Source organism: Anas platyrhynchos, chromosome 22, assembly GCF_047663525.1.
Source record: "Anas platyrhynchos isolate ZD024472 breed Pekin duck chromosome 22, IASCAAS_PekinDuck_T2T, whole genome shotgun sequence".
Taxonomy (NCBI): Eukaryota; Metazoa; Chordata; class Aves; order Anseriformes; family Anatidae; genus Anas; species Anas platyrhynchos.
The window spans coordinates 6,289,137-6,315,409 of record NC_092608.1 but is presented as its reverse complement, the minus strand read 5'-3'; the positions used below and the strand labels follow the sequence as shown (position 1 = coordinate 6,315,409).

Genomic DNA, 26,273 nt, shown 5'->3' with positions numbered 1-26,273 from the left:
TGCTGACTGCAGGGACAGTGAGACTTCCCAGGTCCTTGTGAAGGTCTACAAACCTCTCCTGTCCTTGGCCATGCCGTGCTTGCTACGTGCCATCCAGACTTGCTTTTCCGCAGAAACCATGAATCTCCCAGCTAGAGCACTATGACTAGGCATGGCTCCTGAACTAGTCCAGTGGATACCAGGTGCCACACGTGGGCACTCACTGCTCACTCTCCTTCGGTTTCTTCACAAATCAGAGCAACTTTGTCATCAAAAGTCCTCCATAGTCACTGTCACCAGCTCCAAGCCAGATTATCTCACTTGAGATTCGGGCAACATCACAAAGACATGGGAGACAGCAACCTGGGCTTCCAAAAGAGATGATGTGTTCTGCTGCTCCTTCCTCTGACATCTGAATCACCTGTGTAGAAGACGAAATGGAGTGAGACATTTACAGCATCACTTTCTTTGCAGTCGCTTTGCTGCACACATCTTTCCTTCTTTCCTGGCCCTGTTCCGGCAGTAACATTTAGCTTCACACCAGAGGACTGCAATTACAATAGGCGTGAGACTAATGGCAAACTCTAAGCTACACACACTAATGATGCAAAAGAGAAAACAGAAGAACAATTTAAATATTTATCTCCACAAAATTGCTATAATTTAGCTCCACAAGCAGTCATAGACAATAAACACACTATGATTACACACTAGAGGAATGCCAGCCCAGGGGATCTTACACACTAGGCTCCCTCATCCAAGGAGCTATTCTCCACTGATGGCTGAGGTCTTAAGAGAGAGTCTGGGTTCAGACCTAGCATTTGGCCTCTAAGAAAACAGCTGTCATCTCATGGGGTGTGTCACCTGGCTTTTAACAGCCTCTGAGTAACCAGGCACCTCTGCACACAGTCAGTCCCTCTCCTTTGGCTCCCAAAAACCAGTTTATGAATGTGAGTTGCAGCCTGTGAAGAATAAAGCGTGGAGGTAAAGGAAGGGACACTGATGGCTGGCATTCAGCTGGGTTGGAGTCTTTGCCCTTCCCCACACAGACTGCAAGGGCTGCAGCAGCTGCATCAAGCTGCTTGCCTTCAGCACAGAGCACTCAAACCCTAAAGCACTCTGGGCTTAGGGGCTTGTGTACTGGTTCCTTCTAAGAAGGTGGAGTCAGGGAGAAAAAGTGGTGACAGGAGAAGTGGATTTGGGGAAGAACAAGAGGGTTGGAAGGGGTGGAGGGATGAATCCAGGGGGCTGCAGCACAGAGCAGTCCTTACCTGCACAATCTGGGCTGTGGTGGCTCAGGCCTCTGTGGTTTGATGCTGTGGGTAGGATTATTCCAAAGGAAATGTCGGAGTGGCTTCCAACACGCCACAGGACACCATGAATCCACCACGGGAACCTGTAAACGAGTGGGGTATCAGGGAGAAGGGACTCACATGATGCAGTGAGTCCCTGCTGGGTTTCAGCCCTGCACATCCTGGCCATTTGCAGCTCCCTGTGCTTTTGGGCTGACCCTGACCCTTGCACCCCAAGCGCAGAGCCCCCAGGTTTGCTACTCGTACTGCTCAGCCTCTTTCTGCATCCCAGGGGCCCTGCAGCACCATGTCACTGCTGAGCAATTCGAGCAGCCCTGTGGGCTCTGCGGGGAACTCTTCACCTCCCAGGGTGAGCTGGAGGGGCACTACAGTGCTGAGCATCCCAAGGTGGCCACAGGTGGTTCTTCAGGGTGGAATTGGATGCAAATTTGGCCCCACACTCCTCGCAGGAGAAGGGTTTTTTGTCAAAATGCTCCATCAGCTTGTGGTACTGCATCCCTGGGGATATCAGGGCAGCACCAGTGCCCAGCACAGGAACCCAGGGACAGCTTCTGACAGCCAGGTGCCTCCCGCAGCTTCATCCCAGCCCACCTGGGCACCACGAGCTGGCCACGAGGAGGGCAAAGAGACACAACGCCTCTTACTGGTCCTGCTGTGCCAGCCACAGAACTGGAACAGCTCAGTTATTTTTGGAGGCTTTTAAATTTGCCAGTAGCCCCACTTTTCCTTGATGAGCCAAGTGGAAAACCAATTAGGGAAGAACTAATCAGAAAGTAGTTGTGCTCAGTGGGGCAGGAGAAACAAGCTGAGCTGCATTTCCCTCACATGGCACTCTCAGAGCTGCAGAGGGGAAGAAATTTCAGACTATCACTTTATTATGTTGTCCAGCCTTCTTCACAGCATGTACACAGGACAAACCCCATTTTTCCCACCCTGCTATCACCAACCCTACCTGAGGCATGAGCAAACTCAGCCATAGATGCCACATGCCACAGGGAGACACCTCTTCTTCTTCTTGGCCATCCCCACCACTCCATGGACCTCCAGCTGATGTTTCTCCAGCTCCTTCTTTGTAGATTTGACTTCAGTGCACCCCTTACACTGGATTTGTTTTCCTCTGGCCACCCAACAACATTTCATGTGCACCTTTAGGCAGCAGTAGAAGTGGAAGCTCTTATCACAAGCTTTGCAGATAAAAGTCTTCTTGGAAGAAGTTTTCCCTTGTGGTTCCTTCGGTTCCTGCCCTATCCTCTTCTTTGTCAAGAGCTTCAGCTTGGGACTCACTGTTCACCTTCCGCTTCCTGATCCCAGGTTCCTCTCTATTTCCTTCCATCAAGAGCCCTGTGTACAAAACAACTCCTGTTTCACTGTGACCAGCAGGACTGAACACCAGCCCCCTGGTTCCTCGTCTCCTGAATTCTCCCATGCAGGGAATCACCCCTACACAGCAGGAATGGGCATGAATCAGTGGACACACTGAGACACCACAATGGCTTTGCCCAAAAGCAGTTCTGGCAATGCATGGTACAAGGCACAAAGAAGCAGTCCTTTACCTTTTCCACCCACACATACTAGGGCCTGGGTTAGGTGACAAGAGAAACATCCAGATTTTCCAAAGAGCTTGCTCCTCACTTGGTGAGGACTGGAACAACTGTTGCTTCTAAGAGTCTGCCTCTTGCTCAAGCGTGTGAAGTTATGGCCATGCTTAAATGTTTGAACATCTGAGCCTCAGGGATGATGCTGTCTCACTAATTCTGCCATTGAGAGTGGATATCCAGCTATTAATTACAAGAAACCTCAGGAACACTTCCCAAACACAAACTCTTTGAAAGAGAACACAATCTTGCTACAACCTTTTTGAGTCTTCTGGTTAGGGCCCTGAGGTATTTTAAATGACTCATTACATTCACTTCTTACAAACTCTAACGCTTTTCTGAGTCCCTGTAACACCATCATCTCAAAAAGCAAAAGCTGGAAAACTCACCTAGGATCTCGGTCTACAGAAAAGACCCACAGGGAATACACATATGGAAGAAATCAAAATACAAACAGATATATTTGGCTTCTTTGTTATACTGAGAACCATGCATTGTGTGGCCATGGAAACCACTGCAGACTTCTTTTGCCAATGCACAGGAAATTCATCCTGTATTTGAAAAGCTTCATTTCTGCCTTCCTCACTACGGGAAGAGCTCAGACAAGTTTTCTCCCTGCATGGTGATACCGCCCCGAATTTCCAAGCAGCTAGAAGCTAGTTGACATAATTCCAATGCACACTGACTCAGAAATCTGAAGATGTCAAGCGGTGACCCACCAACCCCTGACTATATCAAGGGAGAAAAACAGACCGTAAGATTGTTTTCCAGTTTGCCCCCCTCTGTCAAAACAGCACCACGCACCCTTCACCTCTAAGGTCTCTTCCCACATTCCTGTGACCCACTGTCAGTTTCTCTGATCTAAGCAAACAAGAATCTTTAAACCTCCCAGAAATGTTGAACGTTGAAAAGAGATGAATGTACGTGAAGATATCAGCTTTAAGGAAACCAGAACTGGATGTGTAGAAGTGCTACAGCAGCAGGAGCATAACTTGTGTCCAGCTGAAGTAAATAAAAGTTGTGCCACAGAGTGCAGTGGGCTACAAGCCAGCCCCTGGCTCCCCTGCTCTTATGCCTGTGATGCACTGCTCAGGATTACAAGGGATGTCAGCACGGTAAAGCGGTCAGAAGCACCTCACGACAAGTGACTTCAGAGTCACACCAATCTTCAAGACACCCTCTTACCTGTTAGGCTGCGTGACCTTACAGGAATGTAGATTTCCAGAACTAAAACTGCCTTGGTCATGCCCCTGGCTTACCCTCCGGGGAGCCCACAGATCCTGAGGGTCTGTGTACATCAGCAATGCCTGAGACAGGAACTGCTGACTGTGCACTCCTCTGGGACTCGGGCACTTTGTTCCTCTTTGTGTTCTCTGGTGGCAAAGACATCCAGCACTGGAAGAAAAATCCTGCTGTTAATTATGGCGTATTTCACAGTGAGTTCTCTTTCTCTTTCATAAGCGATCTGCTGAGTTTGTCATCCTGGTGGATACTGGAGTATGTGACTCCAGGAGCAGAGACCCCCTTGATGTATGACCAGTCTCTCCTACTTCTTAGCTTAAGCTGGAAGAAAACCCTGCCTACATTTTTGCATCTATCCCCTGTCAGGAAGCACATGAAGGTCAAATGTTTGCTGACATGCATGGAGCCATGGACAAAAGTTATACAGGAGAGCATGGAAGTTTACTTGCAGACCCTCCAATTTAAGAATTGCAATGGCTGACTCAGGCCTAAGTTAAATGCCAACTGCCTTTTTTAAACGCAGCATTACACAGACAAAAACCCTGTCTGGAGATCTTGACACATCTCTGAGATCTGAAAATTACGCATATTTTGACAAACCAGATCTCCCAAGACATGACTCTACAGAGACCTGGAAAGCAGCTAGCTAGTGAAGAGATTGTGGAGTTGGCTGGAACAGACAAACCTTGTCCTTTTAAGCACCAGCTGCCAATAGTAAAAGCAACCCAGCTACAGAAGAGACCTGAGGAAAAAACAACAGACTTCATATTGTACCTCCATCAGAGAAGCCAAGCCATTACTTTGATGATGCTGAGCGTGGCATCAAAGGATGAAGCTTCCTCCACAGGAAGTCCTGGTGCTTGTCAAGTGGTTCAGCTCACCTACATTAGGTATCAGAGATGTATTTTCTTTCTCTCTGTGATAGAGATGTAAAAAAACCATAGCTTTCAAATGGAAATGCAAACTGCATGTGTCTCCATGGGGCACATATGTTCTTCAGAAATGTGAGATTTCCTCCGTTTTTAGTGCAAGCTCACATCTCTCAAACATGAGGCTCTCAGTTGTCATTCACATTTCATGCTATGAGCTACATGGTTGTTGATCCATAACTGCAATCTGCAACATTCAGGGCTGGTAAGCTGTGATAGCAGAGTTAAGGAGACCAGTAGAAAAACTAAGATAAGGAAGTTCATTGTAAAGATCCATAGAATGCCAAAGAAAGACTGGTAACTGGCAATTCTCCTCTGATTGATTCATACAAAAACGTTTTTACCAAATAAATACCATTTTTCCAGGGCTCTTGTTTTTCATGCTGCTTCTTGCCTGATTTTGTCTCAACCTTGGCTTGAAGCCCTGCAAAGACACTTAGTAACAGCAGTCTGCTCTCTTTGATATCAGGGCCAGAGAAGCAGGCATCTGTCAGAGCGATTCAGCTGACTCCCTCTGCAAGGTATCAAACAGCTAAGGTGGTATGGACATTCAAAGACACATGCAATTTTTGTTGGCTTACACGCTCTTGAATGTTAGGAGGAAATTCTTCACTCAGAGGGTGTGAGGCACTGCACAGGTTACCCAGAGAGGCTGTGGATGCCCCATCCCTGGAGGTGTTCAAGACAAGGTTGGAGAAGGTCCTGGGCAACCTGATCTAGTGGGTGGCATCCCTGCCCGTGGCAAGGGGGTTGGAACTGGATGATCTTTAAGGTTCCTTCCAACCTGAACCATTCTGTAATTCTATGATCTCGTGGTTAGACAGGGTCAAGAGAAGTAAAGCAGGTGACCAGAGCTTCAGTGGGGAACAGAGAAGGAATGGCAGATAAGAAGGAACCAGCTTTACTCTGGAAACCTTCATCAGAGCCATGACCAGGCAAAAAAGCCACCTGGATTGGCAGCAGCTCTTTACATTATAAGGGGGAACATTGTAAGACATTATAAGAGGGAACCTAAATCAGAACTGAGCACAAATAATGGATCTACAGTATAGGACACCTCTCAGGGGACCATTCAGGCTAAGGAACTCAATACGTAGGAAGAACTTGAGGAAGATGAGCAGAGCGTGTGACCTTCTGAGCCCTGTGGCTGGAGCAGTAAGCCCAGTCCTTGATTTCTTCTATGCATGCACTGCTCTGAGCCACCTAATCCCACCTACCACTCTTCAATCCCCTACCACCTTTCCCTATTGCTCAAGAATGAGACAAGCTAATGAACGGCACCTCTCTCTCTACCCCTTCCTGGCAGGGATGGAACATTTCCTTTGCTTGTTACTGACAAACATAAAAAAAAATGGCAAGTGTCAAAGTCAGGAGGCTTACGTTCATTCATAAAGACCAATCATGGCTCTGACTTAAATTGTCAAACCAACCAATTAAATTTCCTACCCCTAAAAAAAAAGACAAGACCTTAATAAAAGCCATTTACTCTATCTAGCAAGCAGTCTGTGAGTGTTCCCAGCCTGCACTGTTAGCTATGCAGCTCTAACACCACAAGTAAATAGGGATGGACTGAACTGAACTTGTCTGTGCTTGGATAAAAATCACACCATGCACATCCATCAGACTACGCAGCCAAAAAATCCATACCTGGACAAACTGGGAAATATGATGCCATAAAAACATGCGAGAAAACAGAATAAGCAAGTCACGTTTGCATTCAAGAGAATGCAAACCTGCAGTTACTTTTCTAGTTCTCTTATCTTTTCCATTAAAGCACCAAATCCTCTTAAGCATTCTTCCTTCAAATAACGGATGCAGAGGCACAATTCAGCTCAGCCGGAAAGCATCCCACAGCTCAGGGCAGGGTCTCACACATGGTTATTGCTATGCATTTGTTTCTGGAGTTCAGGAAATTACCTTTGCCAAACTGGTACAGTATGTAACATTTCCCTACTGCTGTGGGACTCTCCTAGGGGATCATTTGCTTCGCAAAGTGTATATATAGCAAAACCAAATTAAGGCATGGTGAGACAATTAACTCAGAAAATAGTCTGGGGCTACAAACTGCACCATCACTGTCATTCTTTCACAACATAAGTGCACTCAGATGTGAGCTTTTCACAATCAGCCTGTGAAGTACTCACACATATACAAAGTCAACAGATTATAATGGAAGTCCAAATTCATATAGATCCAACAGTATGCAACAAGGAGAATCAAAGAAACCCCACAGGTATGGATAAAAATTCTGAGAAATAGCCTAACATAGCTACAAGCAATGTAAATGAGTTGCTTAAATGTCTCCAGAGCAAAGGCTAGCATGGAGAATTGCAAGCACACCTAAGGAATACCAGTATGGGGTCAGTTAGTCTCCACAGCTCTCAAGAAGCAGACACGTTTGTCTGATGCACTTTAGCAGCAGGAGAAATTTGCACTCCAAGGTGCTGCAGGTCTGGGAAAGACTCACGGACATTGTACAGCAGCTGACAGATCTTGATGGCCTGGACAGACTTCTCCTGTGCTGCACTCAGAGCTGCTTTCAGGGAGGCCTCAGAACTTTCCTTCTGAGCAGAAATACTCGGTAGCTACAGAAGTAAGAAGAAGAAAACATCACATGGCAGAAATTTTGGGCTGTCAAGGGATGGGATGGTCTGGGAGTGAGGGCATGTTCACTTTTTCTGTTTCATCTTTTCTGCTGGGAACCTGCTCTGAGAAACCAGCAAAAAAAAAAAAATCTTTCCAAACAAGTCTTTACCCTCCAATGATACATGTGCATGAGCTGAAAGAATTTCAGGACTAAACCGAGTTCCAATAAATTCATTCTCAAACTTTCTGATTTGGTATTAGCTTACTGAAAACTACTTCTCCATGGAAATAGAGCTTACAAGTTTACCCAACTTGTAAATCTGTCTTTCATACACAACTTTCCCTGGGCTTTTCTCTCACTTCCAAATCCAAATCTTCTAAGATTTCAACACCCATCCAGAACAGAACCGAATTTTCTGTGTCTGCATATCCACATTTTTACCAACTGAAAAGCTCACTGGCAATTTATTTCACCTAGAACCTCCTGCAGATTTATATAAAACACGCAGCATGCTCTCACTTCAGCAGAGGGATGCCTCCAACTCTGAATGCCTTGCCTGACCTAAGTAACATCCCCTGATTTCAGTGCATGCTAGGGCTTGTCCAGATTCTGAGCCCCAAATTGTGCTGGCTTCAAAAGGCAGCTGGGGTACACACTGCATCATCCCCTCATACCTCTTTTACTGCTTCTGTGAGTCCTGCTTCCCCTGGAGCCAAGCCCTCCAGGTCTGCTCTCTGCCTAATGGTCTCCAAGATCCACTTGATGTGCCGCAGGATGATCTCAGTGGCTCTGCTTTCACTGGTGGCCACTGAAGAGGAAAATAAAAAATAAAGTTATTTACAAATACAAAACCCAAGGAGAACCTAAAGGCCTAACACCCATACCAACAGAATCAAGAACTGAGTGGGCTGAGTCATCATTGGTGCAAATGTTAAGGGAACACAAACCAGACTTGTGACTGTCCAGTGGCAGTAACACCTTCTTCTCTCCCTTACACTAAAAAAATGCACATTCAACCTCATTCCTTCCTCTCACATCTAATTCCAAGCTGAATCTGCTGAGGCTTGACCTGATGAATCTGAGAAACAATGACTTTAGAGTAAAACCACAACCTTTTATAGATACCACAGTATGAGAATACAACAGAATAATTCAAGAAAGGAAAAAAAAAAAAAAACAAAAAAAAAAACAATCCTTACTCAGGGTAATGAAGAGATTTGGGGAAAATACACTGTGTACCAAAAATAATTGTACTTGTCCCCAAAAATGATTGTACTTGTCCCCAGACTAGTTTATAAATAAAACTGGAAATTGCCAAGTGGATGAACCTGATTTTTTTTTTCCACTGCTAGAGTTACAAACTTGGAGAAGATGCATAGTGATATTTTCATAGGAGAATCCAAAATAAAAAACTATAGTTCATCCAAGACATCTGTGCATATTTTTTGTTTGCATGCTTACATTTTCTAATCATTTTGGTTCAGTTTCAAACAGAAAGATCAATTACTCACAAGGCACTACTTGGGAGGAAAGCAGTGAAAAACACACAGCTTGGTGAAAAGAAAACACAGTCCTTGGGACCTAGGAGACACACAGTGTCAGGTAGGAAGAGAAAGCTCTCCAAGGTGGTGAAGGAGGCAGTGGAGACTGTGGAATAATCAGGGGATGATTTTGAGCTAGTATGAAAAACTCCTTGGAAAAAGACTTACTGGAGTGGAGACATCTTGGTGAAGCTGAGGGAAACTCATCGAGCACTTGAGCACTGTAAGGTTTAGGTATGACATGTATATGCCCCATATGGATCAGGGAGTGGTTTACAAATAAAAATATTTTTCCCTTTATCCTATCAAAATGTTTCTGATTTTATTACACAGACTTGAGTTGTCACAAATGCATTCCCAGCATCCCACCATCATACCAAGGTGAGCTCCATAACCAGAGCATACTCTCCACCACTCCTGTCTCTTAGCACTACATTACAGGACAGGCAAGGGCTACCACGAGCAGCTCAAATCGTTCCCTCCCTCTTCATTTTCATGATAAGAAATATTTGTGCTTCTGTTTGTTCAAGCTGCAATTTGAGGAGATTCAACTCTATGTAATTAAGCAATGCTCCTCCTCGGAATGGGTATTACCACCAGATAATTAACCATGTTGGGAGTCTGGTGTTTCAAGAAGGCAATCATGCTTAACAAATGACAAAGCAAACTGCCTGTCGGGAATGTTTGCTACAGAAGAAGTTATCAGCATTATGAGTGCAGTTTTGCTTTCTATTAAACAATCATTTACATTTCACTGCATATTGATTTAGCTTTTAATTTTCAAGTCACTTCAGAGCCAGGGAAATTTGCCGCTCTATCTGAATTGCTCAGACTTGTGCCTAAATCCAGCCCAACTCGGAAGGCTGTGCCACCAACTGAAAGCTGAGGACTCCACGTCCCAGTACCACCATAGGCAGGCAACAAAAACAAAAACAACAACAAAAAAAACCACCAGAAATAAGAAGGGGACTAGCTATCCATTGCAAAGATGTCTATTGGGGACACTAAGTATGGGACCCAGATGACTTTATCATTTGAAACCTTGGAAACTATCTGGGTGGTTTCTTACACCAACTCTTGCTCTTGCAAGTTGTTAACAAACAAACAAAAATATTTCAAGGACAGAGTTCAAAACCATTTTTCATTTAATATTCTTAGCAAGTACTTTTTAAATTGGCAGTCTCTTTTCCCTCATTTCCCCCATTTTTTCTGTTTGTCACTTGAAGATGAGATGAAAAAAAGATGACTCATTAAATAAACACTCTATTAATTGAATGATTATTTCTATGATGAGGCCACATGAGACATCTTATGTGTGAGACATAATCAGTGTAGCTTGGAAAAGCTCTAGCATGCCACTGTAACACCTCCCCAGCACAGCCAGTACAGATTCGTGGGGAATGAGAGGGGATCACCAAAGTGTGTACACACACACACTGATTCCTCTACAGGGGTCCTACTAAATTCATGCTCAAGGTTCCTACAAGGCAAAGCCATCTCCCAAATACATGTTGACCTACTCTCTGTGTTCCTAAGCATTTATAATGTAGAACTGGAAGGAACTTGGTAGGTTACCAGTCCATCTCACTGCTGTCATAAACACTATGTTATACAATCCCATAAATAAAATTATTAAGATCTATCCTAAAACTAGTTATCCATTTTGCTCACTTTCCTCTGGTTGGAAAGCTCTTCTACAGTCTCATTCCCCTGTTGATTCTTCTAATTTTCAGCTTAAATTTATTCATGGCCAGTGTATACCCACTAGTTCATGTGCCAACGCTATCTTTTAGCTTAAAAAGCTCTTCTAAACTCTGTATTTACTCTATTCCTCCTCTCCAATTTCTTTATAAGAGCATGATCATATTCCTTCTCAGTCTTCAGTATACTTGTCTAAATAAAGCAGCTTCTCTTGTAGAATAGCTTCTCCACTCCCCTGATCTTAACAACTGCAGAACTGCCTCTACTTCAGTACAAATTCATCCTTTTTGAACACGACTAGAACTGCACACAGTATTTCAGACAAGGTACTACTCTTACCTCTTGTTACTGAATTTTATACGACTGCTTCATTCAATTCTCACTACTTACATCCCCATACAGATAATTCTTCTCCCACTTGCAGATCCTCCTCTGTGTAGGCAAAAGTTCCCAGTTTTGCTCATCAGCAAGTCCTCCTAGCATGGTTTGATATTTGTGTCAACAACATTAGTGATACAATTAATTGAGCACCAAGAAAGGCACTGGTAACCTTGCTGCAACATGTCAGTCCTGCCTTCAGCACAACCTGTAGTTATTTCCCAATCAGCTACATCCTCTTTTTAGGATCACCATTTCCTTTAGTTTAACAATTTCCCCACATGAAATTCAAATGCTTTGCTCAAGTCTAGATTGAGGCAGAAAACTCCATTTTTATCTCATCAAATAAAGATTCCAGGTCAGGCAGAAACAATTTACTTGAACACCTTTGCTTCATTTTATCCCATTTCTTGACTTACATGCAGTGCTTCAATTACATATGCCTTCCAGCCTTTTCCAGTGCATATTCCTGTGCAGCCATAGCTCTGGTTGCCTGATCACTGCTTCCCACTCCTACACACATGTCCTAGTTTTAGCCCCTTTGTAGGGACTACTTCCAACTTGAAAAATGCCTCCATAAACCTTGCCATTGCTCTCATAACTATGTGTGTGAGCTCCCCCACTCTGCTGGATGATAAGCCAGAATCCCCCCCTTTGCTCTCTGAGTTGTGGTTTCACTTCAGGAAATTTCTATTCTTGTATCTCTTCACCAAAGCTCTCCTGGATTTGTCCTTTGGCTCAGCCATGAGTTTGCGGGTCATCTCCTCTCATTATCCTTTTTCTTTACTTGATCAAACGTTTGTTACTTATCTCAGTATACACTGTGATTCCCAACAGTCTGACATGCTGCAAGCCTCTCTAATTACATACATTTTCAGACCTCTAAAGTAAATTTCTTTGTCTGTCTGCTGTTCGAGCCATTCCTGGCAGGTTCTTTACTTGGCCTAATATTCCTCTTCAAGTTATACATTCACTCAGGTCTGCAACCTCTCATACAAATTCTCCTCTCTTGTTGGGGATGCAAACTTCAGACAGTTCTCATACCTTTAACATAAAAGAAAAGAACCCAACAGCTCCTCCTGAGCTCTTATGAGCAGCTGAACTCATTAATTAGTTTCTCTCATTTCGAAAAATCTGTCCTTTTGTAGCCAGAACTCTGTTAGTGAACTTGTTGGCATATCCTTCCGTCTAATTCACACTAAGCTGACTTTTGGTCTCTCAGTCTGAAGTCATCTTTTAAGAGAACACAGGAGGGGTACAAGAATAGCATCCTTTTGGAGAGCACATCCTGGAACCTGTTGCTGCTCCCTGGCAGGTATCTGCACTGCACTTCAACCAGCCTGTGTTGGGGTTATGTGGTAGGGTTTTGGTAGTGGGGGCTGCAGGGGTGGCCTTTGTAACCCATGTTAGATAAGGGCCAGTTTCAGATAGCTAAAAAAACAAAACAAAACAAAACAAAAAACTACTGCACAAAAGCAGCTGGGAGAGCCAAGAGTGAGAACCAGCCCTGCAGCCCAAGGTCAGTGCATATCCCAGGCAGTGAATATCCTGTGCAGATATTCTTGCTTGTGTGGTCTTTAACACTTGTCCCAGCTCCAAGGCAGTTTGATTTGGGCACCAGGTTGTGTAGGCAGTGGAGCTAAAGGGGAGGTAAACGGGAACAACATAAAAGGCCAAGAGGGAAGAGCAGCAGGAGCTCATGCAGGGGAGCTGGAGAGGAGTAGAGTGATGGAGGGATGGTGCAAGAAGTAAGCAGGAGCCAGGTGTGCCAAGCAGGTGGGGTGAGGCAGGCTGGAAACCGTGGCAGCAAGGTCTGCAGTCACCTGAGAGCCCTGCCCTACCACAACCAGATGTGAAGGGGGAACGCCAACACTTCAATGACGTGAGATGTCAACATATAGACCAGATGGCTACCAGCTGGTAAAATGCCCAGTGCCTTCTAGAAGAGGTCTGGACAGAAGGAAAAGATGGGGGGTGTTTTTTTTTTTTTTTACAGCCACTCTACTGCTCCAAGTTCAGGGCTGCACCATGGACTGGTGACTTTGAACTATGTGACAACCTAAGCCAAGGGATGCCATGCACAAGGGATTACCCCTCCCTTCCATTTCATCCAAATTTGTTTTCCTTTTCTTAAGATTTTGCACCCAAGCCATACCCCAGATCCTCCACTCTACCTCCTCTCAAAGACTAAAAAAGACACAAAGTTAAGCACTCAAAAATGGAATTGCTAGATAAAAAGTTCTCTACAAAACCTGAGAGTTGCAAAGGGGCTTCACTTCACCATGTAGTGTTTTTTGAGCAAAGAAAAACAGACTTGCTCCATGCACAGCTTGGACTAGACAGAGAACGATCCTAGTTGTCTAGAAAAAAAGGCTATTACACGTAAGACTCATGTTTCTCTTAATGAATAAATGTGTCACTAATGAGGCAGTATCTGCAAGAAGAAAAATAAAAGCCTCATCTTTATGAAACCTTGGAGAACTAGATCGTATCTCTGCCAGCCCAGAGCTCTGGTGTGGTTCTGCAAGAATCAGGTAAGATGAAACCTTCAGAGGTGGCAGCTGAATTCCATGTTAAGTTTTCCCAGTGCCACACCTAAGACACCAGAGATCTCAAGTGCACATATGCCACAGTTCCACCGTTATAATCAAGTTAACTTTGAAATAATTATGCACATTTCCACTTGGCTAGGGAAAAAAAAACAACAACAACAACAAAAACACAGCGCAAACAAATAAAGCGGACCTTAAAATAAATAAATATATAAATAAAAAAAGACAAAAGAACCCCTAGGACCCCTGTTCCTCAGTTCAGTCTACACTTGGCAATTTGCACCTTACTTCCCTGTGCCTCACCTCCCAGTGCAGCTAAAACAAGGGCAAAAAGGGAACCCACAGAGAAGAAGAGAATTTTATATTCAGAGCAGGGTTTGGAGGCTCTGCAGCAAACAGTCTGGGAGCAGGCAGCAACTGAAGAGGATAAAAGAAATATTGAATAACACTACCCCTTCACCAAGGCAGAAGTCCTGTGAACACCAGAGCGTATGATCACGCAATTAAATACCGGATCCTATGCCCAAGGGTCAGAACTATGACAGCAGAATGTTTTGTTTTTTTTTTTTCCCCCCACATGGGAAGGGAGATAAAAAATGGCTGTGTTTTAACTACCTGAATTTATGAAGGCCACACACAAAAAAAAAAGAGCGCAGGGAAGAGGTGCAGCTTTTAAAAGCAAAGGCTGGATTCCGATGTGAACAGGGGTGTGAGAAAAATTCTGAAGTCCCCACTTTTGATGCAGTTTTTATGGCTGGGAGCTCAGCACCCTTGCAGACCTCTGCTGACAGCCACAACAACCCTGGCAGCTTCCAAGCCCTTCGCTGCACTCACACCTCTCTCCCTCTTCTCACATCCCCTCCCAGGCTCAGACGTGCTGCTTTCAGAGGAGAAAATTCATCAGCTGCTACTCACCCCCCAGCCCACGAGGATAAGGTGGATGCTCTGCTAGCAGCACTTTCTCTGGCCCTCCTGCAATCAGCTGTAGCTATATCCAAGGCTGCCCTGTGCTGGAAACCTTGTCAGGGATTGCGTGCAAGAGAGCAAGACAGAAACCGAGGCATTTACAAGATGAGCAAGGGTTTTCAAGCAGCATGTCGTGGCTCCGGTCAGGCTCACTCAGACAGAAAGCAGACATCATTCATGTCACTGAGCACAACAGTGCTTTCCAATCCCTATAATCCTATGTCAGGGGAACTAACCGATGTGACAAACTAGGACAGGAGGTGTGCAAGCTATGTGCTGAACGCAGCACGCCAGGACACCTGCAAGTTTCAGCTGCACAGGCAGGGTACAGCCAGTTTGCCTCAAAACAAAAATAAAGAAAGCAGGTTTTACACTACTTTTTTTTTTTTTCTCCTCTTCATGGCTTCTTGAAATCAACATACATAATGCAACTGCTTACAGGAAAGCAACAGTCCTCCACACCAACTGCTGCATTCAAGACATCAAACAATAAGCAAATAAATAAATAAAAATCAGTCAATGGGCGTGCTACACTTGCAGGCAACTGTGTGCCCAGAGTTAAAGAAAACAGATGCTGGGAGAGCCAGCTGAAAGGTAACTGAGTACACAAGGACGTGATGACATGCAGGCAGCACAGGGTTGTAATGGTTCTGCTGAAAACAAATTGCACTGCAGAGTCTTCTAGAGGCTCACAAAAAGGTATTTAAAGAGACTGAGAAACACTTGGTGCCTCCTCTGCCCCAGTCGCAGCTTTTAGGGACAATCTGCACACTGGCCAGTTCACCCTGAGGCACCCTTCCCAGTTCAGCTCTCATTATTCCCACAGCTCACAAGCAGTCCATGCTGTGCAAAGGGAAATCACCCTGTGAATAACCACATGGAAAGACAGTGCCTTGCAGACACACACGTACACCCCTCGCCCACAAAGCTTTCCTTCTCACAGATTTGTTACCCGCTTCTCCAGGGCGGTCAGGAATCCCTCTTCTGCTGCCTCCAGGAACTCTATGATGGGGCTCAGCTGTGTCACGCTCTGGATCAGCTCCTCCCTGCATCCCAGCAAACGAGCAGTCAGCATCTCTCCCTCTTTCGTGCTCTCTGGGGGGAAAGGGATTCAGAAGCACAAGAGAAGAAACAAGTCAGTCTGAAGGAACTGACAGGCTCCTGAAGCGAGTGAGACTTTGTGAAAGATCTAAGTGAATAGCAAAGCTCATCCCAAGCACAAGCAGCAGAGAAAAACCACTTTATGATTCTCTTTAAACTCTGTGAAAGGAAAACGTCTCATTTATCTAACAGAGCACAAAGCCATAAAGCAAGCTGGAGGTTAACACCAGGTTTGCAAGGCCACTACTTTGTGTCAGACTCCGCTAAGAAAGGAGCTTTCAATCCTGAGGCTCAGCTGTGCTCTGGCCCACGTTGGCCGTGCAGCCATCGATCCAACCCTCCAGGCAGCGATGGGGAGAGCCCTGTGCTGCCCACAACCTGCTGCTGTGGAACAGAAACACGCCAGGATCGTGGCCAGCACACAATAAGCCTCCTGTATCTGAGTAAGGATACAAGGATTGAACAAATGCTGGAAAACTGCAGCCTGCCAGGGGGACGTGACCAGGTTGCTGAAGGTGCTTTGTCTGTATGTTAACCACTCATTGTGCCAGAACCAGGACCAGTTCTCTACCTGTTTGCTGCAGAGCTTCTCCACTGTCCTGTTCCTTCTCCAGCAAGGCTGCTCTCAGCGTGGGATTCACATCTTGAAACAGCTTCGGTAAGGACACAAGGGTCTGTGCATCCAGGGGCTGCGCATCCTTCACTTTGCCCAACAGCTTTGTGAGCACCGACTGTTCCCCTGCCTCTGCCAGACAGGCAACCAGAGCCTACAAGAGAACAGGCAAAGCTCAGGGAAGGTTTAACAGCACGGCCAACTGCCTGATACAAGCAAAAAGCAGAATTCTGGGGGTTTTCTCGAGGGGAGGAAAAAAAATAAAACATAGAAACCCATATACACATGCACATCAGCAGAGGTTGAGCTCCCTGAGGCCCTGCCTGCACTGAATTCAGCCCCAGGAGATGTCTGGGCTGTGGCCACCAGCCCCAGCAAGGGGGGCAACAAGCCCTGCCTGCCAGCTCTTCTCCTTGCAGTGAGTCCTGCCGATGGGAGCTGGTGAATGGCCCCGTTCCAGCCCCAAACACACCTCTTCCGACCAGGGCTCTCCTAACAGCAAAATCCTAATAGCTAGCTGACCTTATAAGATTGTAAACACTTATTTAAGAAGCCCAAGACTAGAGGAGGGAATACAAGGTATCAGTGCAGAACAAGGAGAGCACTTGCATAGAGAGCAGAGAACATTTTAGGTGGGACTTTGAGGAATTCCCATCCCCAAATCACAATGGAGTCACATCTCCTGGCTTTGGGCACACGCTTTGGAGATAAGGCACACAAGTGCTGTCTGTTGTGGGCTCTCAGCACACCTGGTTATCAAGCTCAGAGCTCCAAAATCCACTCCAGTGACCCAAAAGAGCAACCAGAGGCAAACAAGACTGTGCAGTTATGGAAATAAAAGGAAAAGAAATAAGCTGGAACTCTTGCTCCCATTTCCCTGGAGCCCTTTAACGCTGTAAATATTGCCCCTAAAGACACACGCTCCCCAGCTCTCCACAAGAGATGCCAGCCTTTCAGAGCAGGCATCCTTTATTAGAGACTCCAGGGATGCTATAAAAGCACCTTTGAAGTGGAGAGCTTAGCCCAGCTCCTGAGATAACGGCCATTTTCTGCTGTCATTGTCATTTTTATTTCTATGATAAAAAGACTGAATGTAACTGCTTGAGGCCACACCAGGGGGATGCTGGACTTGCTTTTCCTGGCAGGTGTAAATGCTCATATTTTAGGGCAGCGTGACAGTGCAATGACCTATTGCAAGGAGCGTCCACAGAGGGGGAGCTGCAGGAGTCCCAGTTCTTACCCACTAACGGCATTTTTCCTGCCAAACAGAGAGACGTAGACATGAAGGGCTCTGTTATAAATGAAATAAATAAAAAAAAAAAAAAGAGAGAGAGAGATGCAGCAGATGTGCTGAAGAACAAACTGAAAGGTATTTTTTTTAATCCAAGCATCAATTTTTAATAAGACTTGATAACCAGATCGTGTTTGTTCTCAAGGTTTGCATGTCTGGCCCCTACCAGATGAGACTGATCCTGCAAAATATCTCGAAGCTCACCTTCCCAAAGGTGCTCAGCACCTTGCCATATGCATGTTTTTAATATGTATGAAAAGTAACTTGCATTGTTGTAATTTATTTATTTATTTATTTTTAATTAAAATCAGCACAGCATTACTGCCTAGAGATCCACTTAACATCCCTTCCTCGGTGCATGGTTTTCGTTAATGGAAATGAGTTTTCAGAAACTGAAAGGCTCTGCTATTTATAGGCTGTTTCTGGAAGACCTTTCCTCAGACACATTGCTCAGTGGGAGCAACAGCCTTTTAGCATTGTTTTGAAGGAGTGCGTGGTGCATTTTAGACTTACTTTGAAGCAAAAACAGCTCCCACAGAACCTGGAAGAAATGGAGAAATAGTGATATGAAGCTGGAATTCCAGCTTCCATTCAGTGGTAAGGTGCCCACGTGTTGTAGCCTCATCTCTCAGGCTTTCACTGCTTAGGACACTTGCAAAACCCTTCATGGCCAAATCGGCACAAAGCAGCATGCAGTCAGCTTCTAGACTGGGGCAAGAGACAGGCTAGGGCGATTTCCATGGGGGCAGGGAAACCAAGTCACTAAGAACTGACTTCAGCTTGAGTTGTACCACCAAATGGCATCAAAGTCCACTGAGAAATTCAGCCCTGACCGCAGGTGTCAGTCGTGGTGCCTGCAATGCCCCAGCTGCTTACAGCCCTACCAGTACCTCAACGATCACACACCATGAGAACGTCCTCCCAGTTCATCTTAAACCTCCCCAGTTCCACAGCAGCCCCGGGGTAAGAAACACCACAGAAGATATGTCCCCTATCTTCATATCAACTTCCACATTTGGGGGATTTCTTTCCTAAAACCTTCAGTTCCTACACTGCTACATCCCCTCATCCCACTGCAGGATCTCTTGCTCTTCCCCACTTCTCCTTCACGCTTCAAATTCTTTTGCTTCTTCTAAAATTCCCTGGAGTAAACCAGGTGGGAAAGTAGTGAAAATCCCACGTGCAATGACCCATAAATGAGCCTGCAGATTTCACACAGGGATGTGGGAGAGAGGCAGAGCAGCAGGCAGTGCAAGCACAAATCCAGCTGGCCGCTAATCCACAGCCTCACCTTTTTCCTGTAGGTGGATTTTCACATCTCATCCGTGCTTCTGCTCCCACTGTGAGACATGCCTCAGGTGCAAGAGATCTCTGCAAAAAGCCACTTTACTACTGCTGAGTGATCTCCCTTAAGCAGCAGCTTCAGCACTAATGCACCTAAAAGTGGTGGGAGAGACCTTCAAGAGACAGGCTGGAAAGCCAGGAGGCTTAGGGTGGCACTCAAACCTTGCTTTCCCTTCCCTCATAATCCCAGACACACTCAGCTCCAAGACTCACCCCTGAGCACGGTAAATTCTGCATCAATAACTCAGCCCTAGCTTCCTTCCCTGAGGAAAGCTGCACAATCCACTGCCAGCTGCAAAGTCTCCAACTGCAGGCAGCCAGTTCTGGCCCACAGAAAAGCTCCTCGACTACAACCAAGCCATGAAGTCAACCAGTTACCACTGGTACAATACATTATATGTATGACATATCATTAGCATACAGTAATAAGGGGAAAACTACATTCCCGCTGCTAGTTCAGTTCACTGAAATATTTTGTTTGTGTTTCCTCCTCCACCAAACCTGCATTTGTAAGTGACCTACGAGGGAGACTCCAGCATCAGGACGGTGCCATGGAGGATGCTGGCTCCTGCTTGCTGTGCACAACAAGAGTTAAAGCTCAGCCAAAACTTCCATGCAAGAAGAGCAGAGCAATGAAAAAGTTTCTGCAGGTTTGCCACCAGGAAAACAGGCAAACCCGCAAGCTCGTGCTCCTAATCAGGATGCAGAAGGTAACAGCAAACCTTTTTCCGCTGCATCCAGAAATTCCTGCAGCTGCAAATGAAGGACAGCGATAATTGGACAGGCCCATATGCAGTGGAAATGATCCACAAGCACAGTGACATTTATTCTGCACTAGAGAATCAACGCTCCCCCACTTCATCTGAAACCAGTAGAAGAGGGAACAAATGAGCTGTGCAATAATTTGAATTGAGTTTCTCTAAGAGAGCACAGGAAGATAAGAGTTGACACCAGCAAAGCTCTTCTACGCTTCCCCAAATTACTGCAATTTCAGTCTTGTTCTCATTTCCAAGCAGGTTTCATCCAGGCCAGAACCAAATTAGATAGGAATAGTTTATGTGAGTTACACAGGAGAGACTTCAAAACAAAAACAACACCCCAAAAACACATCATCGTAAATAGAAAACCAACTTATAAGGGTACATCTGCATTTTTTGGTCCAGGGAGCAGAAGGTAGCAACAATCTTAGAGAAAAGGAAAAATTCTAACAAAAGCAAGGCAAGAAATCCTGCAACTTAAACTTCTGCTGGATGTACCTGGAAATAAGGCAGCAATGCTGAAAGGAAGCACAGCACAACCCCATAAAACACGGGGCAAACACGAGCAAAGGAACAGAAACAGGGAGATGTCTAAAGCAAACTCTCACTGAAACCTAAGGAGCTTAAAGCCAGAGCAGCCTTGGCTCTAAAAGCAGCTGGTAAAACCCCAACAACACCCCCGAGCCCCAGTGCTGTGCGTCAAAAACCCAATACTGCTTGCATATAGGGACAATACACCCAGAAAGGACTCGTGAGCAGGAGGACAGGCATGAGGAATGGGAACTCTCCTCTGCAGCACGGCAAGCACTCCCCACCAGACTATACAGCATGAAAAAAAGGCAGCTCATCGCACTGCATGGTTACATCTACAGCCATCTCACTGTTTTCCAGATTGATTTTACTTATCCTGAGGCACCCAAGAGACTTCAAGCAAGTAACTGGTAAAATAATATGAAAAGGAAACAACAACAACAACAAGAGAGGAAAAAAAACCAATAACTTCCTACCACTGACACAATTTCAGCCCTAATTACACATCCCGAGCTGGGCTCTTCTGAGCTGAACTTACACTTTAAGCATCAAATATACCACTGTGTGGTGGCCTCGAAGAAAACACAGGGCCCTTAGGGGTAAAAGCAACACCCTCTGCTGAAAACAGAGCCCAGCCTGGTGCCAGCGCCGACAGATCCTGCTTATCCCAGCAGGAGCTCAGAGAGCAACGGAATAGGCTGAGCTGAGAGTTTTTGCCTAAGCCCTTACTTACACTGAGCTGCATCCCCCCTCCCCACTGCCTTTGGGGCTGACACTTTTCATGCTTGTTGCAGCTGAGAAGTGATTTTTCTGCAAGGCTTAAAGAAAATCCATTTCTCATTTATTCAGCATTTATTTACAGCTACAGAAAAATTGTCCAGGTGCCATTCTGCAGTCAGATACCCAGACTGTCTCTGAGCTCTGCAGCTTCCCCCATGTGGGCCCTACAGCTCATTTGGGAGCAAAACAGGCAGGGCATATGGCATAAAAGGGCCCACCAACCTCATCTGCCAGGCCTGAAGAAACTCAAAACATTATAGTTACTGCAAAGCAACAGAAAATGGGGCTCCTAGGCCATTACAGAAGTAAGGCAGTGTTCTTGCCTACCTGCAGCAAGAGGTGTTAGCAGGTGAGGGGGACACAGTGGCACAGGATGCCCCCTGGCAGCGCCTGTCCATGTCCTGTGAGTACAGCACCCTCTCCGCAGCACTGCTCCAGTCAAGCTTCAATTACCAGTGGGTAAAACCTTAAACCTGACATCATTTTCTAATCCGGAAGATGAACAAACACACAGAAATGTAATCTTTCTGCAGGCATGCAGAGAGCAATGCACTCAAAGGTGCTCGTCAGCCTGACCAGGCTTGCAGCTGCAACCATGAATTAGGACCTACATCTCCCTCCTGAAGCTCCAGCATTTTTAAATTGAACATCATCAAAGGGGTCAGCTACTAAGAGAACAGACTTTCCTCCCGTGAACATTCAAAGGCTCATCAGAAAATAAATCTGTATTCCTCAAAGAAATTCTCCTACCTGCTGTCATACTTTTTTTTTTTTTTTTTTTTTTTTTTTTTCTAGTAAAGATGTTGACTTTGGTTTTCAAAAGCAGAAAGCTGTCTTGGCCAAAACATCCCATGTCACACAGACATGCTGGTACTGCTGGGCCCTGGTAACTGAAACCCAGACAGCTTCTCTCCCAGTGAGCTTGTAAAACCTACAGGTCTCTGCCCTCTAATCTGGGGAACATGAGTTCTCGACGTCAAAAGTCAGGCTAACCACAGAGTCTCCAAAATGTTGGCAACAAAACTGCCATGCTCTTATTGCGTTACATACAGAAAAACTATAGAGGGCAATTCATGCAGCCAGGCAGCCTGGCCTAAAAACAGCTCCATCAGAAGCAGCCCAGGTGAGCTCAGCAAATGCTTCACAGCTGCAGCTCTTCCCCAGACACTGTGCTCAAGCAGTGCCCCTCAATCAGCCCCTGCATGGCCACTACACAAATACAGGAACTTCAGTAGTGCCACTGCAGATGTAACCTGCTGCTTCTTCGGTGGCTTTGAGCTACTCTGATGGCTGGCATCTGTTGTTCAGAGCCCACAATATCCTCCAGCACTAACCAAGCCCTAGATTCAACTATCTTCCAACACCCACCTGAGCATCATTCACCTGCAATGATTGCTTTTAAAGTGGCACGCCACCAGGAGAAGCGTCATGGGACAGCAGGCTGACATGCCACACATCCGTCCCCACCTGTGACACTCCTGGTGAACAGCCTGCAAAGCAGAGCAGAGCAGATGCTCCACAGCAAGCCACCACCATGGGCTCAGGAAGTCTGTTTGAGGATCTCATGTGTCAGTCATTGCCCTGTTGATACAGTTCCCAAAGCAAATGCCATAAACAGAAGGAGTGCCAGAGCTGTCCTACCAGGCACTGAAGATGTCTTCAGGGCAGGACACCTTACCTACTTAGTTACCTCCTTACCTACACGCAGGAGCAGCTTGCTCTTACAGATGCTTCTCAAGGGTGTTGTTCAGGTGAGCACGATTTGCCCTTCAAACAACAAAGCACCAGAGCCCCAGTTTCCCCATGAAAAGATTTCCTAAACAGGGCCCAAACTATTCTAGCCCTCAGCAGGGTGGAGAAGAAAAGACTTGTATTATTTTTCCAATAAACACACCTACCTCCCTTTGAGAGGCATCAATTTCTCTGCACTCTTCCAGTCTTCTCAGCACAGCCTGGGCATTAGAATGGGCCTCAGAGAAAACACTTTCATATCAGAGAAAGAAATCCAGTTTACAGCTTTTGCTCTCTGCTGCTGTGTGAGAGAAACAAGATGAGTTATTTGCTAATTGAAGGGATTCACAAAAAGCATGATGTGATTGAAAAGCATCAGTTTGTAACCAGCACATTGGCTGTAATATGAAAACTGTGACTCACAAATCCCTTCTAAAGATATCACGCAGCCTGGAGGAAAAACCAACAGTTTATTTAACACTAGTTATAAATGGAACATTTATTTTAAATCCATTGCAGCCTCTGTTTTCCTCCCATGCTGAACACAAGTTTAAAAGATAAGGTGGTATTAGCAGGCAACCCTGTGCACTTACTGTTACAAAGATTGTGTTACCACCCCATGTTCTGCACTAACACAGATCCCACTGTACATCAGATGCAATCACATGCATGGATAGAAAAGTTTTGCTCACTACAGCTCTGGTAAAGCACTAAGAGAGAAACAATCACGAAGGTATCTGTTTTTTCTTCTGCAGGATTTTTTTCAGACTGGGGCAGATTATCAGCTTCGGTGTTGTTTCCAGATGACTCTGCTGTCTCACTGGAGTCCTCTCACTATCTGATCCTGACTGGAGCAGCTGAGGAGGTCTCTAAGGAGGTTTTTGCAACTAACAGCCACATCAAACATCTGCAGACAGTCTGACACAGAGATGACTTTGGTGAAGTCGTGTTTCCCCATCGGGAGTTTGCCAGTGTACATCATCTCCAGCAACAGCCCAAACCCCTCAGGTATCACCACAGAAGCATCAATGGAGATGGTACCTGTGCTATCCAACAAGGATTTAAAAAGCAGACTGGCAGCAGCCAAAACAATCTTGTGCGCTCTAAAATGAACAGTCCCAATGAAGATGGTGCAATCGCAGAAGTGCTGCTCCTTGCAGAGTGTGTACAGCTGCTGCAGCAACTGCTTGCTGTAACTGGGAAGCTCCATGGCTCTAGGATCTAGTGGCCTCCTTTTGCCTTGGTCTCCACGCTGCTTTCACAAGGTCCAGCTAAAGAAAAAACAAAGGATCCTATTAGCAAAAGGGAGCAAAAATCATTTTTCAGTTTACACCCCCTAGTAGATTATTACACTGCAGTTTAGTGGTTACAGCAAGAAGAGGCTCCATTCTTAACTGAGACTCCCCAAATTCAGCATCTTACCCAACTAAAGCTGCAGAGTCCAGACACTGTTCAAACATAAATATTTCAGCAAGAGCTTAGGTGTGAAAGTTAAGTCCCAGGAGTTACAAAAAGGAGAAAAGAAACTCCCAGACATGACTCCTACCACAGAGCTCTAAGATGTGAGTGCTCTTCAGATCAGGCACTGCAGTGCCACACACTGTCTGCACCCAAGAATTAGACGAACCAATGCAGGAAGACCTGCTCAGACTATCTATCAAATGCAGAGGAGAATGTGAAGTGTCGGTTTTGACTTACAAAGCACTAAGCAGTTTGGGAGCAGATAAGTTTCTCCCCACATCACTGCTAAGATGAGCAGGATCATCTGAGCAGTGAAGACAGATGACTGCTTGCAGCTCAGGCTTGTCAGCACCTCCCTTCCTGGCACACCACAATCCTAATACGTTGACTTATCAGGGACATGACATGGTCCACGTCTTCTCCCTAGGCTTTTTCTCAGGTCCCCAGAGAGCAGAGCTCAGCTCCTACCCCTCCACTCCCCTCATGAGGGAGCTGCAGGCTGCCATGAGGCCTTCTCCTGGCCTGCTCTGCTCTGGGCTCAACAAACCCAGGGACCTCAGCCGCTCCTCATACATCTCCCAGTCTAGACCATTCACCATCTTTGTAGCCTCCTGTGGACGCTCTTTAATAGTTTATTGTACTTTTTATACTGTGGTGCCCCAAACCATACACAGTACTGGTGTGTCCCACACCAGCACAGAGCAGAGCGGGACATCTCTCAACCAGACGACGGGCATCTGACCTCTCAGCTGCTATGCAAGGATTAATTCTTGGGCAGAGAGAGTCAACACTGGATGAATCCCCCAGAAGACAAATGTTTAAAACAATAGGAGGCCCCCAAAATAGGTTATCCCCATATTTTTCTTCCTCTGCTTCTTTTTGAGCTGGTACAGGCTGGCACAGGCTGCTGCCACCTCTGGCAACCACTGCCAGGAGCGAGCCCTACACTGCTCTGCAAGTGCTGCCACAAAGGATTTTCAGGCATGGTTTTAGCATTTGCAGGGAGTGCCGGAGAGCAGGCCATGTACAGCACTGAGAGGGAGATGTCCACAGGCCAAATCTCATCTACTAGAGCATCTCCTTCTTTTTTTTTTTCCTTCTTCTTTTTTCCATGTTGCTGTAGGGAGAAGTGATAAGACATCTGCCAGCAGAATTTTTATCAGCAGGGTATCTAGAGTTTTTGTCTATGCTAGACAAGATAAAGATGTTACTGTCTTGTCTATACATTAGGATGCCTAACACCGGTGCTGGCAATGATGCTGAAACAGAACAGCATGAGTGCTAGAGGAAGAGCACCTGGATAAATACCATTTACATGACCTTCATCTGCTTAACATCTTTGCACCTAGCTTCCTATTCTCTCATAGAGAACAGAAAGAACATTGCCTATCACCAGGGCATGAGCTTTAATGAGCCGAAGCGCATATACCACCCTTAAGCACTGCCTCGCACAGAAGCAAGCTAATAACACCCAGCTTGCACCAAAGTCCTGGGGGCAGGAAAGCAGACACTGGGCACAGGTTGAGTTGGCAGCTCACTCCCACAAGGCACTGGCCCCTTTGGAGTTCAGAGTTTGTTGGAAGCAGGACCTCTTGCCCACATGCAGGCAGGACTCAAGCTGTCCTAGTGCGTGGTGCTGCCTACCGCATCTGTGGAAAGGCAGAAGGAACCAGAAGACATCGCTTTTATAAAAACTACAGATGGCTGAGTAATCTGACGGGTGGATACCACCCATCCATGGCAGCAACTCCGTCTCAGCCAAGAGCTCCCCCATGTTTTAAATGCCGAGTGCAATGCACCTTCCTTTTCAATCATCAGAAAGTCAGGCTAAAATGCCAAATGGTTTTGGCCTCACCTCAAAACAGAGTCATCATGTTCTC

The 26,273-nt window shown here is 45.8% G+C and overlaps 1 protein-coding gene across 1 annotated transcript; it reads right to left on the bottom strand.

The window, feature by feature from the left end:
- Positions 1 to 1,629: 1,629 nt before the first annotated feature.
- On the bottom strand, positions 1,630 to 26,073 carry ZBTB40 (zinc finger and BTB domain containing 40). Its single transcript, XM_072027069.1, is given in 13 exon segments — positions 1,630 to 1,790; positions 2,245 to 2,264; positions 2,266 to 2,529; positions 2,531 to 2,659; positions 7,492 to 7,643; positions 8,320 to 8,453; positions 13,440 to 13,452; positions 15,736 to 15,878; positions 16,456 to 16,651; positions 23,100 to 23,233; positions 23,589 to 23,758; positions 23,760 to 24,184; positions 26,038 to 26,073. Coding segments are annotated over 13 exon segments (1,977 nt in total).
- Positions 26,074 to 26,273: the final 200 nt, after the last annotated feature.